The 14,976-nt window shown below is 42.6% G+C and overlaps 1 protein-coding gene across 2 annotated transcripts in view; it reads left to right on the forward strand.

Moving 5' to 3' along the window:
- The first annotated feature begins 2,037 nt into the window (after positions 1–2,037).
- Positions 2,038–14,976, forward strand: part of PPP1R16B (protein phosphatase 1 regulatory subunit 16B) — a 71,685-nt gene continuing 58,746 nt past the window's right edge. For both annotated transcript variants that reach the window (XM_065892786.1, XM_065892787.1), the window contains exon 1: positions 2,038–2,287. In XM_065892786.1, the coding sequence (XP_065748858.1) occupies positions 2,038–2,287 (250 nt within the window). The remainder of the gene's footprint in view (positions 2,288–14,976) is intronic.

The raw sequence follows: 14,976 nt of genomic DNA on the forward strand, positions 1-14,976 counted from the left end.
CCACATTATTTGTTACAACTGTGTGTAAATTTATAATTATGTCAAAATTAAAAGTTTAACTAATTGAAAAAGCATTGCAAGATACTCAACAAAACAAAAGGCAACCAAGGGCAGTTTGCTTGTTTCCTGCTGAGTCTTGCCATTGTCTTATGTTTATCCTTTTTTTAAAAAATACATTTATTTACTTATTTAGTTTCGGCTGCGTTGGGTCTTCACTGCTACATGGGGGCTACTCTTCGCTGCAGTATGCGGGCTTCTCATTGCAGTGGCTTGTCTTGTTGTGGAGCTCGGGCTCTAGGCGCGAGGGCTTCAGTGGTTGTGGCGTGCGGGCTCAGTAGGTGTGGCGCATGGGCTTAGTTGCTCCGTGGCGTATGGTATCTTCCTGGACCAGGGCTCGAACCTGTGTCTCCTGCAGTGGCAGGTGGATTCTTAACCACTGTGCCACCAGGGAAGTCCCTGGCTTATGTTTATCCTTGAGATCAGGTCCACTCAGACCCCAGGAGCCTTTGCCCTCTGAATATTGCCAAGCCAACCCCTTCCCCATTCCTCCTGTGTATGCTCCAGTCTCTTCAGGGAGAGACCTGAAGAACATTCTGAGCTCCTGAGGGTCCAGCCGAAGGCTGAATTCTGGTCTTTAGCCTCCTGAGGACCAGCAGCTCCAGAGTGAAGCAGGGAACCCAGGAGATTAACGATCACTTGCTGAAGCCCCGTGCTGTGCTGATCCCCTTTATGATAGCATTTCCACAGCACGTAAATGTAGACCTGTACCCAGCATCCTGCAATCTTCCACCAGCCTTGCCCCCATGGGTTCCCAGATGTGCTGCGTTTACGTGTCCCTGCTTTTCTTCCTCCAAGCTGTTTCTCTTTGCGATAACTTGTTTCTCTTTGGTGTAACTTTTTTTCGTCAGCTCTTTCTTCCTTGAACATCCTGTAAATTCTGGGAGGTGGATACAAAATTTAACAGGTGGGAAAACAGGCTTAGAAAGGCTCAAGTTGTTCCAAGACCTTTTCCTTCTGCATCTGAGAGCCCATAGGGTCTGCGCTTACAGGAAGACAGCACCCACTTGGCTTCACACTGAAATTTTGTTGATCTCATGTCGCCCAAGAACTGATGAGAGCAAGAGGTGTGAATTTTTTTAAAAAAGTCATCCAAAGGGGAAAACTTCAAAGAGGAAAACTTCAACTAAGGTTTTCTAGGTCCCAGTAGTTCAGCAGCTATTTGTGGGTCTTAGGACCCCTTTATACTCTTAAGATTAAGGTTCCCAACGAGCTTTCATTTATGTAGATTATATCTGTCAATATTAACCTATTTTGTAATTAATACTGAGACATTTAAAATATAATCCTCATTCCTTTAAAACTAACAATAAACCCCTTCTATGTTATAAAAATAAACCCGTATGTGTTATAACAATAGAACAACCTTATATGAAATTACAATATGACCACTCGAAAGCAAGGATTGTTATGTGACCGTGATGGAGGTTTTAGCTAACAGTGGTAATCATATTGCAGTATATCAAATCAACATGTTGTACGCTTGAAACTTACACAATGTCATAGGTCATTTATATCTCAATTAAAAAAAAAAAGGGACTTCCCTGGTGGCGCAGTGGTTGAGAGTCCGCCTGCCGATGCAGGGGACACGGGTTCGTGCCCTGGTCCGGGAAGATCCCACATGCCGCAGGGCGGCTGGGCCCGTGAGCTATGGCCGTTGGGCCTGCACGTCCGGAGCCTGTGCTCCGCAACGGGAGAGGCCACAACAGTGAGAAGCCTGCGTACCACACACAAAAATAATAATAATGATAAATAAAAATAAAAATAATAAAATAGGGGGAAAAAAGCGTTTGGAAAATGGGGCCGGGTGACATCATCAGATCGGAGTTTTGAGCCTGACAAGCATGTCCATGTGTGTCTCTCCCCTTCCCCGCCACAGGCTCCAGCATGCGGCCCCAGCCCCGCAGGAGCCCCCATGCTGCCCCGGCCCCCGGCGCGCTGTGCTAGCCTCCAGCCAGGGCGCGGGGAGGCGCGGAGGCCATGGCCACCCACGTGGACCTGCTAACCGAGCTGCAGCTGCTGGAGAAGGTGCCCACGTTGGAGCGGCTGCGCGCCGCCCAGAAGCGCCGGGCCCAGCAGCTGAAGAAGTGGGCGCAGTATGAGCAGGACCTGCAGCATCGCAAGCGCAAGCATGAACGGAAGCGCAGCACGGGCGGCCGGCGAAAGAAGGTGTCCTTCGAGGCCAGCGTGGCCCTGCTGGAGGCCTCGCTTAGGAACGACGCCGAGGAAGGTAGGTCACTCCTGGTCCTGGTTGGTGTGTGGCTATCTGGACCTCTTGGATTCTGGGTTCTTTGCCAGTGGAGGGGAGAGCAGGGTGGGTCTGGGAAGGGCTCTGAAATCTGAGGCTTCTTTTTGAAAACAAGAATACCAGCCTTTGGCTAATGAATACTCATTTTCCTTCCCTCCCACTAATATTGACTGTCAACCTACATCTTGTGCATTACTATTCCAGATATGGTGGTGAGCCAGTTGGATTTGGTTTCTCTCCTCCAGGAGCTCAGTACTCACAGGACTTTGCATTTCCTAAGCTCCTCCTCTGTACGGCAGAACTGTCTGCTGGTCCCCTTTATTCCGTCTTCACTTTAGAGGTAGATGGTTTAGAGGGGTGGAGAACAGCATAGGCTCTGAGGTTAGACGACCCAGGTCTCAAGCTGGTTTTGCAAATTATCCCCTGGGTGACCCTGCCAAATCTTTTCCGCTCCCTGTACCTTAGTTTCTGCCTCTGTAAAATGGGGATAATAATAGTATCCACCTCCAGGGCTTGCTGTGAACACCAAAATAGAGAAAACCTGCAAGTCCTTGACATGGTCCCTCCTGTGTAAGTGATTAGTATGTTTTAGTTTATTATATTGTTACTATATTTTATTTCATTATATTTATATACATTTATATAAAATTATACTTGTATAAAATTACATTTATTTAAAGAGTGTCCAGCAAGTCTAGAAACAGAGATGAATGTACACAATGTTGTCTAGGACATTTTCACTCTGTAAAACGGGTGAATAAATAAATAAATATGAACACATATATGCATTCATATAATCTGTTTCCAGATTTTATGGATACGCTGTACTTGTTATATTTTATTTATTTAGTTATTGTTATTATGTGTCTTATGATCCAGATATCATGATACCAAAGAGGCAGGTATAATAATACCCATTTTAAGGGGGAAGGGTGAGCTAAGAGAGGCATGGACATATATACACTACCAAATGTAAGGTAGATAGCTAGTGGGAAGCAGCCGCATAGCACAGGGAGATCAGCTCGGTGCTTTGTGACCGCCTGGAGAGGTGGGATAGAGAGGGTGGGAGGGAGGGAGACGCAAGAGGGAAGAGATATGGGAACATATGTATATGTATAACTGATTCACTTTGTTATAAAGCAGAAACTAACACACCATTGTAAAACAATTATACCCCAATAAAGATGTAAAAAAAATAAATAAATAAAAAATAAAATAAAGTAAAAAAAAAATAATACCCATTTTACAGATGGGGAAACTGGGACCCAGCAAGGTTCAGAAACTTGACCAAGGGAGGAGAGCTGGAATCAGAACTCCCAGGATCCAGGCTCTTGTCCCTGGCTTCATGGCCTTGTGGGTTTGCTCCCCATTGTAAGAGTGAACAGAGGATCGGTGATTTGGCCAAAGCCCTCTTCTCTGAGCATGCTCTGAGGGGTCACGCCTGTTCACTGTCCAGCTGAGATGTGTCCATGCATCCTGTGTTCCCCTCAGCAGGCTCTGGTCCCTCCCTGTATATGAATCCCTTCTGCCTGTCCTTGGAGGGACCTAGCCATGTTTCCTGGGTCCCTCTGGCCTCCTGTCTCCACACCCGCCACCCCCACCCCCCGACCCAGACACTTGGTGCTAAAGCAGCCAATAAAAGAACTGAGGGGTGGAGGCATTTACCAGTCCAAAGAGTATTAGGGTTTACAAGAGTATTAGGGTCCTCAGGTTCTAGAACCCTCTGAGAAGCACACTCCCCTTTCTGCCCTGGTTACAGAGAGCTGTGGCAACTGAGTAGAGAGGCATTCTCGGAACCCTCGGCTGCAAAAAGCGCAGCCAGAGCCTCGGGTGAGCAGCCCCTGTGAGAGAGGCGTGAAATCTAAGGCTCCAGGGATGTGGCCCTGCGAGGCTACTTCCCACGTGTCATTTGCCGGGTGACGCGTCGGGTCCCTCCCACTCAGTGGGTGGCACGTCATGACGTCTGATTTTGTCGTGGGCGGCGCTGCATCAGCCCTCCTTTCACACTCATCTTCCACCCCCTTCTCCCCTGACTGAGGCCCCTTTCCCCTCGCTGAAGGGGCTTTTCAGAGGCTCTGTGAGCTGGACGACAGGCTGCTTCGGAGCATCCGTGCCTCCCCCCAGCCTTCCGCTTCCCCACCCCAGGCCCCGCCCCCTGGCCCGCACCGCGGTGCGCTCCCACGGGTACAGGTTAGAAAGAGTGCTGGGCTTGGGTCCAAGGTCCAGGGGCCCCTCGGCCCTGCATGTGACCTTGAACAGCTTGTTTCACCTCTCCGGTCCGGTTTCTTAATCTGTAAAAGGGGTTTTGAACGCTTGCCCTCAAGGGGGTGTAGCAAGAATTAGACAAGATCCTGGATGTCACGGCTCTTTGAAAAGTGACCCTGAACCCTGCACCAGCGTGGTGATCATTTTAACACACTTTTCCCTCTGGTTTTTGTTTTTGTTTTTTTTTTTCAAGACTTTAATGTTTTTAAGAACCCAAATACATGCTTCTGGTAAAAATCAAACTACATAGAAATGTAAAAAGTCCCATCCATCCCTCCTCCCTTCCTTCCTCCCTCCCTCCCTTCCTCCCTTCCTCCCTCGCTTCCTTCCTTCCTTCCTTCTTTCCTCCCTCCCTTCCTTCCTTCTTCCCTACCTCCCTCCCTCCCTCCCTTCCTCCCTCCCTCCCTCCCTCCCTTCTGTGATTACTGCTGCTCTTAGTTTGATGTGTTTCCTTCTAGGCATTTTTCTTACTTACTCACGTATTTGTAGACTTGGCAAAATAAAGAGCTAGTTTGTGATTTTTGTTTGTTTTGGTTTTTATGTAAGTGATGATATACTCGATACATTATTCTGTAGCTATTTATTTTTACCCAACAGTGTGTCTTGGAGGTGTTTTCATGCCTAGTACAATGGGATAATAGATCTGCATTCTTCTTTTTAATTGCTCCGTAGTATTCTGCAGTATGGATTCACCAGCATTTTTGAACTACTTCCTTTTTGTTAGGCATGCAAGTGTTTTCAGTAGTTTTGCTTTTGCCACAGTGAATGTTTTGTGCACACATGCAAATGTTTATCTGTATATTAAATCTGAATAAGAAAAGTGATAGATCCCCCAGGCTGGTCCCCTGACAGCCAAGTGAGAGTGGAGGGCCTGAGCACTGCGTCCCGTGGCAGGCAGTTGGAGTGCGGTGAGAGGTGCCCCTGGGGTCCACAGTTATCTGGGCTTTGAGCGGGGGTGTGGAAGCTGCCAGCCGCCAGCAGGCGCTCTCACCAGACTATGCTTAGCAGCATGACCAAGCCCGGTGCTCCCAGCTGGCTAGGGTGGCTTCTGCATGCTGGGGAGCTGGTGCTGGAGAGTTAGCTGACAGTGGGATGGGAACGTGGGGTAGCAGCTCCCCCGCTCCCCTGAGCTCACAGCAGTGGCTGAGTCAACCTCCTCCACCTGCCAGGGTGATGTGAGTCATTCCTGGAGTAAGGCAGTGCTGGGGAACTCACTGACTTTCCTTCTCTGGCTCCGCATCGCCTCAGGCTAATGTCCGGGCACCAGGGACCCTCTGTGGCCTTGGACTTGCCTGAGCCCCGTGTTCCCGCTGCTGGATATCAGTTCCAGCCACCTCCACCTCCTCTGGCTTCCTGCCCAAGCCCTGCGTTCTCTTACCTTTCCACCTTTGCATATGCGGTTCCCTCTGTCTGGAACACTCTTGCCCTGACTAAGTGCTACACCCTTCAGGTTTAGGTCCTGTGGTACCTTCTTGGGGAGCTGTCTCTGATCCTTTTCTGTACCCTTTCCCCCATCACTAGGTAGAGCAATAACTCAGTACACAGCTGACGTTTACTGAGAGGCAGTGCAGTGTCGTGGAGAGAAGCATAGTCTCCAGAGCTAGTTATCCAGGACTCCCCATCCCAGCTCTGCCGTATACTAGCTGTGCAACCTGGGAAAGTTCATTAATTTCTTGGTGCCTCGGTTTCCCCCATCTGTAAAAACAAGGATGATATAGTACACCTGCCTTAATTTAATCCTGTAGGATTAAATTGGGTTGACACATGTGGGAGTGGTATGGTAAGAAGTACATATGCTATACATATGATATCACTTATATGTGGAATCTAAAATATGACACAGATGAACTTATTTACAGAACAGAAACAGACTCACAGACATAGAAAACAAACTTATGGTTGCCAAAGGGGAAAAGGGAGGCAGAGGGATAAATTAGGACTTTAGGATTAGCAGATACAAACTACTGTATATAAAATAGATAAACAACAAGGTCCTACTGTATAGCACAGGGAACTATATTCAATATCTTGTAATAAACTATAATGGAAAAGAAATAACTGAAAACATATATATGTATAACTGAATCACTTTGCTAACTAACACAGAAACTAACACATTGTAAATTAACTATACTTTAATTAAAATTTAAATGAGAAGTACATATGATATAAATTGTTGTTATCCTGAATTATCTATTATTCTACACTTACATAATCTATTATTAGTGTATATTCTGATTGTCATCATTATTATTATTTACCAAGTGCTTGCTTTGTACCAGGCTGCCTGCTTTACAGGCATTATCTGTTAATCCTTCCAGCAACCCTCTGAGGTAGAGAGTCAAACTCCATTTTTTAAAAACAGCTCTATTGGGCTTCCCTGGTGGCGCAGTGGTTGAGAGTCCGCCTGCCGATGCAGGGGTCACGGGTTCGTGCCCCGGTCCGGGAAGATCCCACATGCCGTGGAGCGGCTGGGCCCGTGAGCCATGGCCGCTGAGCCTGCGCGTCCGGAGCCTGTGCTCCGCAACGGGAGACACCACAACAGTGAGAGGCCCGCGTGCCACAAACCACTCCGCTCAAAAGAACCCAGCTCAATTGAGGTTTAATTTACATATCGTCAAATTTGCCCATTTTAAGTGTACAGTTCAATGATTTTCAATAAATTTACAAACTTGGGAATCCATCACCACAGCCTAGTTTTAGAATATTCCATCGCCCCAAAAAGAAACTTTAAGTCTATTTATAGTCATTCCCAGTTTCTACTCCAGCCCCTGCCCCAGGCAGCCACAAATCTATTTTTTGCCTCTATATATTTGCCTTTTCTGGACATCTCATTTACATGGACTTATACACTATGTGATCTTTTGTGATTGGCTTCTTTCATTTAGAATAATGTTTTCAAGGTGCATCTAGGCTGTGGCATGCATCAGGACTTTATTCCTTTTTATTGCCTTATAGTATTCTGCAGTATTGATGTGCCACATTTTGGGGACCCATTCACCCGTTGATGAACATTTGGATGGTTTCCATTTGGGGTTATGATGAGTAATGCTGCTAAGAACATTTGTATGCAGGTCCTTTTGGGGACATATGTTTTCATTTCTCTTGGGTAGTTACCTAGGAATGGAATTGTTGGGTCATGTGGTAAATTTATGTTTAACTTTTAAGAAACTGCTAAACTGTTTTGCAAAATGGATTCACAATTTTACATTCTCAGACTTCATTTTACAGGTGAAATTGTACATTGTGCCCTTACATTGAAGCTGTGAGAGGCTATATCACTTGCCAAGATCTCATAGGTTTTAAGTGTCAGACCTGGGACTTGAACCCAGATCTGTTGTCCCTGAAGCCCATGCTTTTAACCACCAGGTGGTCCTGGTATCTCTTGCTTTTTTTTTAAAAAAAAATAAGAGAACCATTCACTTGTGGTTCTGATCTGTGTCTCTGTGGGCCTTAAGGACCCTGGTGTTTCTGCTGGCTTCTTGGGCCCTTAGTATTGGGGGGGGTCCCTGGATAAGCTCTTCATCCCTATAATTTCTTTCCGTGGCCACATGAGCCAGCCTCTCTTGAAACCACCAAACACTTATTAAGTTGTCAGGGCTTCTGTTCTTCCCTCAGAATGTGTAGTGTTTCCTTTATGGAAACTCTGTTCACATTGAGGAGAAAGTTTGAGTGATTCTTCTATAGCCTGATTTTAACTCTTCAGCTGTTATTCTCATGGTAAAGCCTTTCAAACTTTTTTTTTTTAAAGTGGAAACTTTTCTTTAAATGAAATATTATGCAGAAACCCAATATGTAAAGCACATGAAGGAACTATTCTGGCTGAGGTAGGCGGGGGGTGCTGGCTCCTCAGCCACCTCCCCTCCCCCACCCCACCCCCACAGACTTCTCCCCAACTCGCAGGTGCGTTGGCGGACACCTGGGCTCTGCAAGCCAAGCTTCAACCATTGACTCATCTAAAGAAAACACAGCTCTAACTTTCACTTTTGATGATTTTGAAAAGGGAAGTTTCTTTTCTCCTAATTATAAAAACAATGCATCCTTATTTGCAGAAAAAATTTAAAGTACAGAAAAGAAAACATTAAGAAGAAGATAAAATCATGTTCTCCTACTGAAGAGCAACAATCACTGATAGTATTTTGGTGTAGTTCTATCAGTCAGAGTCCTGATCGGAAACAGAAGTTTCTCTCATGTGGGATAATTTGAGAAAAGCTTAATAAAGGAGCAATTTGCAGAGTTTAGGACAATAGTCTTCATACTTTATGGTCTCAAAGCCCCTTTATATTATTAAAAACTGAGAACCCCTAAGAACTTTTGTTTAACTGGGTTCTACATCAATATTTACCATATTGGAAATTAAAACTGAGGAATAAAAATAAATGTGTATTCACTGACTAAAACTTAAAAATAAATTCATTAACTGTTGTACTAGTTATCTATTGTCACAGAGCAGATGAGCTCAGAATTTAGAAACTTAAAACAATAAATATTTACTGTCTTACACAATTTCTGTGAGTCAAGAACCCCGGAGCAGCTTAGCTTGGGTGATTCTAACTCAGGGTCTCTCATAAGTTTGCAGTCACCTCAGGGTTTAACTGGGGTTGGAGAATCCACTTCCAAGATGCCTCACCCACATGGCTCTTGGCAGGAGGCCTCAGTTTCTTGCCATATGAGCCTCTCCCTAGGGCTGCTTGAGCGTCCTCTCAACATGGCAGCTGGCTTCCTGCAGAGCCAGTGACCCAAGAGATAGAGCAAGGAGGGAACCACAGTGCCTTTTACAACCTAGCCTTCTAAGTCACATACCATTGCTTCTGCCATATTCTATTCATTAGAAATGATTCACTGAGTCCAACCTACACTCAAGGGGAAGGGAATTAGGCTCTACTTCTTGAAGGGAGGAGAATTTGTGGACATGTTTGAAAACCACCACACATGTTAACATAAATCTTTTTATGAGGAATGATATTTTCTTTTTCTTTTTTTTTCTGGATTATCCATTTATTTTAAGGCAAAGTTTTCTTAAAACTGACTCAGACTTTGAATATATAATTTTAATCAAAATATTTTAAAAATTCTACTAAATATTCATATAAGAAAGTAAGTTAGACTTTTTCACAAATAATCAAGAAATGATATTTTCAAAACGAAAAGAAATAGAGAGGAGAGTAGCCTTGTTTTATGCTTTTGCAAATCTTTTAAAGGTCTGGCTTAATAGAAGACAGCTGGATTCTCTCATCCACTTCTGAGTTCAATCTGTTGTGATATGTTATTTTGGTTGAAGTAAATGAAGAAAATCTTACCTCACACAGATATATAGTTGGAAAAGGGAGGAAATATTTTAATTGCTTTTTCAGATAAATGTAGATATTCTTTGAAATCTCAATCAAATGCAACAGGTATTAGTTTCTTGAAGGTTAATTGCAATGTGGAATCTGCAACTGGATCAATTTTTAGCGTTTCTTATGCTATTACATTAAAATCCATTGGTTTGTCTTACATTCTGAATGGCTCTTTTATACATGCATACTTTTTCAACATAACGTATTGGTTTGTAGAAAGTATTGGTTCACTTTTTTGGATATGACACCAAAAGCAAAAAAAAGCAACAAAAGCAAAAGTAAACAAGTAGAACTACATCAAACTAAAAGGCTTCTGTACAGCAAAAGAAACAACTAATAAAACGAAGAGGCAACCTACAGAATGGGAGATAATATTTGCATACCATTATAAGGAGTTGATATCCAAAGTATATAAAGAACTTATACAACTCAATAGCAAAAAAGCTAAATAATCCAATTAAAAAATGGGCAGAGGACCTGAATCAACATTTTTCCAAAGAAGATATACAAATAGCCAACAGGAACATGAAAAGATGCTCAACATACTAATCATCAGGGAAATGCCAGTCAAAACCACAATGGGATATCACCTCATACATTTTAGATTGTCTATTAATCAAAAAGATGAGATAATAAGTGTTGGTGAGGCTGTGAAGAGAAGGGAACTCTGTGCACTGTTGGTGGGAATGTAAATTGGTGAAGCCACTGGGGAAAACAGTATGGAGATCCCTTTAAGAATTAAAAATAGAACTACCATATGATCCAGCAATCCCACTTTTGAGTATACATCCAAAGGAAATGAAATCACTACCTTGTAGAGATATCTGCATTGCAATATTCATTGTAGCATTATTCACTACAACCTAAATGTCCATCAACGAATGAATGGATAAAAAAATGTGCTACACACACACACACACACACACACACACACACACACACACACACACAGGATGGAAATTATTTGACCATAAAAGAGAAGGAAATACTGCCATTTAGGACAACATGGATGAAACTTGAGGGCATTATGCTAAGCAAAATGTCAGAGAAAGAGAAATATTGTATGATACCACTTTACACGTGGAAGTAAAATAGCCAAACTCATAGAAACAGAGTAGAATGGTTATTGCTAGAGGCTGGTAAGGGTGGGGGTCAAAGGGTATAAACTTCCAGTTATAAGACGAATAAGTTCTGGAGATCTAACGTACAGCAGGCTGACTATAGTTAACAATAATATATTATATATTTGGAATTGCTAGGAGAGTAGATCTTAAATGTTCTCACCACACATGCAAAAAGGGTAATTACCGGAGATAACGGAGGTGTTAACTAACCTTACTGTGGTAATTATTTTGCAATATATACGTATCAAATCAACACGTTGTACCCCTTAAACTTTCACAATGTTATATGCCAATTATATCGCAGTAAACCTGGAGGAAAAAATAAAGTATTGGTTGACTGAGTTATACAGATCTTCTAAATGTTGACACATTTCATTGTACAATATAAAAAATTTATACTTTCTAACCTATATGGAATATAATCTGCAAAAAAGAAAACAAAACTAAATCACAGTGCTGCACACCAGAAACTAATACAATATAGTAAATAAATTATACTTCAATAAAAATTTATATTTTCAACACTAATCTCACCAGAAAATTCTTCCAAGTACTGGGAAACTATAAGGTCATGGTGGTGAAACAAGTTTTTGCCTGAAAGCTCAAATTCTATCATTGGCAATAAACATTATCAGTGAGAGAGGATCTCTTTGTCCTTTTCAGAGAAAAAGACTGATAACCATTGTTTGTCCATGTTCTGGGGGGCACACACGGGGTGTACTCAACCCAGCTGTCTTCACTCTTGGTATCCGCATTCAAACGCAGAGTGACTGTGTGTGTATTTACAAAATAACTTTCACCCTAACATTTGTCAATTCAACAAAATTAGTCATCTACTCTGTGCTCTGAAGAACCTAAGCAAAGTACTGGTATAAATAAGGGCTGGGGTGGGAGGCCATGTGTAAGCTATGACACCAGGGAGAGTGCCTCTGAGGAGGTGACTTGGGCTGACCTTTGAATGTGGAGAAAGAGGCAGCCACGTGGGTCTGGAGGAAAGGGATGAGGGCATGGGACGGGAATGAACTTGAGGACGGAAAGAAGATGGAGGCAGAGAGGTAGCCTGGGGGACATTGACCCCTGAAGACTGTGGTAGGACGTGTACATTTTATTGGGTTGAGATGAAAAGCCACTGGTGGGTTTTGAGATGGGGAAGCATGTGGTGAGACATAGATTGTGAAAAGCCTTTGCTGGCTGCTGAGTGGAGAAGAGACAGTAGGAGTCTCTTCCTATGGGAGCATGAGTGGGAACAGGGAGGCCTTATCACAAGCTGTCTCAGAGGCTTAGGTGAGAGCCTGAGTGTTGGCCGTGGAGACGGAGAAATGAAGAGGTAGAGCCACCAGGGCTTGTGTGTCAGGTGACAAAGGGAAGAACTTAGAGATGACCCTTGGTTTTTTGACTTGAGCACCTGAGTGGATGATGGTGCCGTACTTTGAGACTGGAAAGACTGGGGTGGGAATTTGAAGAGAATCGAGAGTTCTGCAGGGCCATCCAAGTTGACATGCCTTTTTAACATCCAAGGAGGGGGGTCTCAGGGACGGATTTAAACATTTGAGAGTCATCAGCTTACAAATGCAACTTTTTTAAAGTGAAGGGACTGTCTGAGATCACGTAGGAAGTAAGACAGAGCAAAGAAGGAGCCCCAAGAGAAAGCCCTGGGACACCTTAAGAGCTACATGTTAAGCCAAGAAGAAGAGAACAAAGGGGAGCAGAAACCATCTGCCAGCGAGGAAGAAAGAAAACTAGGATGGTGTGGCATCTCAGAAGCCTAGGGAAGGAGGTGTTTTTAGAAGAAAGGTCTGTCTGCTGAGTCAAATGTTGCTTAGAGGTTGACTATTTTATTCTGTCTTTATATAGTCTTTGGAAAAGAGATTTTAAATGACAACCTCATACAGCTGTCTGAGTGTACCATAACTTACGGAACCACTTTCCATATTATTCGATTTTGAGGTTGTTTCTAAGTTTTGCTACTATAAATTATGCCATCGTGATTATCATTGTATAAAAGTACTTATCCACAGCTTTGATGATTTACTTAGAGTAGATTCTCAGAGGTTCAGTAGATCCAAGGATATAACATATGCAAAGCTTCAATATAAACTGCTTATTTGGTCACCAGAAAGGTTACATCAGTGTACACCCCTATCAGCAGTGGGTATCAGGCCTGCCCGACCTCTGCCTTCCCCATCAACACGGGTCAGTGGCACTAAAAACACACTTTGCTGATATATTTGATATATGAAAAATAGCTCTGTGGTCCTAATATGCATATAATTGAGATGTTTGAGGTTGAATACCTATTTATAAGCTTACTGGTCATTTCTTCCTCTGTTTAGAGTTTTGTCCGTTTTTTCTACTAGTGTGTTTCTTTTTCTTATTGATTTCAATGATTGTATATGTTTGTGTGTGAGGGGGAGAAGGAAAGGGGAAGAATGAAAACAGAGGGGGAGATGTGAACTCTGTTGTCATGTATGGTGCAACTATTTCCTGCATTATGTGTGTGTGTGTGTGTGTGTGTGTGTGTTTGCTTTAACATTTTGTTTATCACATATATATATTTTATGCCCTGGAGTCCTTAATTTTTATGTAGCCAAACCTAATATCTGCTTTTTTTCCCAATTATTTTGTTCTTTGCTTTTATCCCTCTAAAACAGGGGTCAGAAATCTGTGGCTGGAAAGCCAAATCTTCCCACCATCTGTTTTTGTAAATAAAGTCTTATTGACACACAGCCACAGCCATTTGTTGACATACTGTCTCTGCTTTCACAGCATAATGGCAGAGCTGAGTAGGTGCAACAGAGACCATAAGGCCTGCAAAGATGAAAAGATTTACTCTCTGGCCCTTTACAGAAAAAGTTTGCTGACGCTTGCTCTAAAGTGTTTCCTCATCCAGTGATGTATATTAACCTTTATGTTCTAGATTGTTGGGGCCTTATTTAAATAAATTAAATATGTAATCCTTCTGGAATTCATTTGAGTATAAAGTAATAACTGAAAAAACTGTCTATCTCTATATTGTTTCCAAAGAATTATCAATTGTTCAGCATCTTTCCCTTCCCCATGAGTTTGTGATGTCACCCTCATACTCTAGACCCTTATCTGTGAAGAAGGGTAACTTTCCAAGCTGTTTATTCTGTTCTAACAATCTGTTTCTGTGCCAGTTTTGCACTGTTTTGATCCTTGTAGTTCTATATTGTGGCTTAATGTATGATAGAAAAGTCCTTCTTCATATGGCTCTTCCTTTTCAAAATGTTCCTGGTTATTTTTGGCTGTTCACATAATATTTAAGACCTTTTGGGTTAGTTTTCCCTGCAAAGCTCAAAAATAGATTCCTCCAAAATTGATCAGTATTATAAATGGACACAGGGTTTCAGCTTTTCAAAATGAAAGGAGTTCTGGAGGTGGATGGTGGTGAATATATTTAATACCAATGAACTGTACACTTTAAACTAGTTGAGATGGTAAATTTTATGTTATGTGTGTTTTACCACGATAACAAAAATTGAAAAGAAATTTAACCAGGGACTGATGGGAAGGGAGAAAGAGACATTAGTGTCTAATGGGTACAGAGTTTCAGTTCGGGAAGATGAAAAAGGTTCTGAAGGTGGATGATGGTGGTGATAGTTGCACAACAATGTGAATGCACATGATACCACAGAACTGGACACTAAAAATTGTTAAATGTTTTATGTATATTTTATCACAATTTAAAAAGTTAATTTGGGCTAAACTGATCTTTGTCATAGTGAGTTTTTCTAAGTAAGTGAGTAGTACATGTCTCTATTGGGAAAGTATTCTTTTATGTCCTTTAGGAAAGCTCTAGGGTTTTTTGTTTTTTTTGTTTTTTCATGTAAGTTCTGTTCATATCTTGAAAGGAGGGCTTTAAGGTTTTGTATATTAACTTTGTATCAGGCCACTGAGCGCCTTAGTCTCAGCTTTTCAGTAG

This window comes from Phocoena phocoena, chromosome 15, assembly GCF_963924675.1.
Source record: "Phocoena phocoena chromosome 15, mPhoPho1.1, whole genome shotgun sequence".
NCBI lineage: Eukaryota > Metazoa > Chordata > Mammalia > Artiodactyla > Phocoenidae > Phocoena > Phocoena phocoena.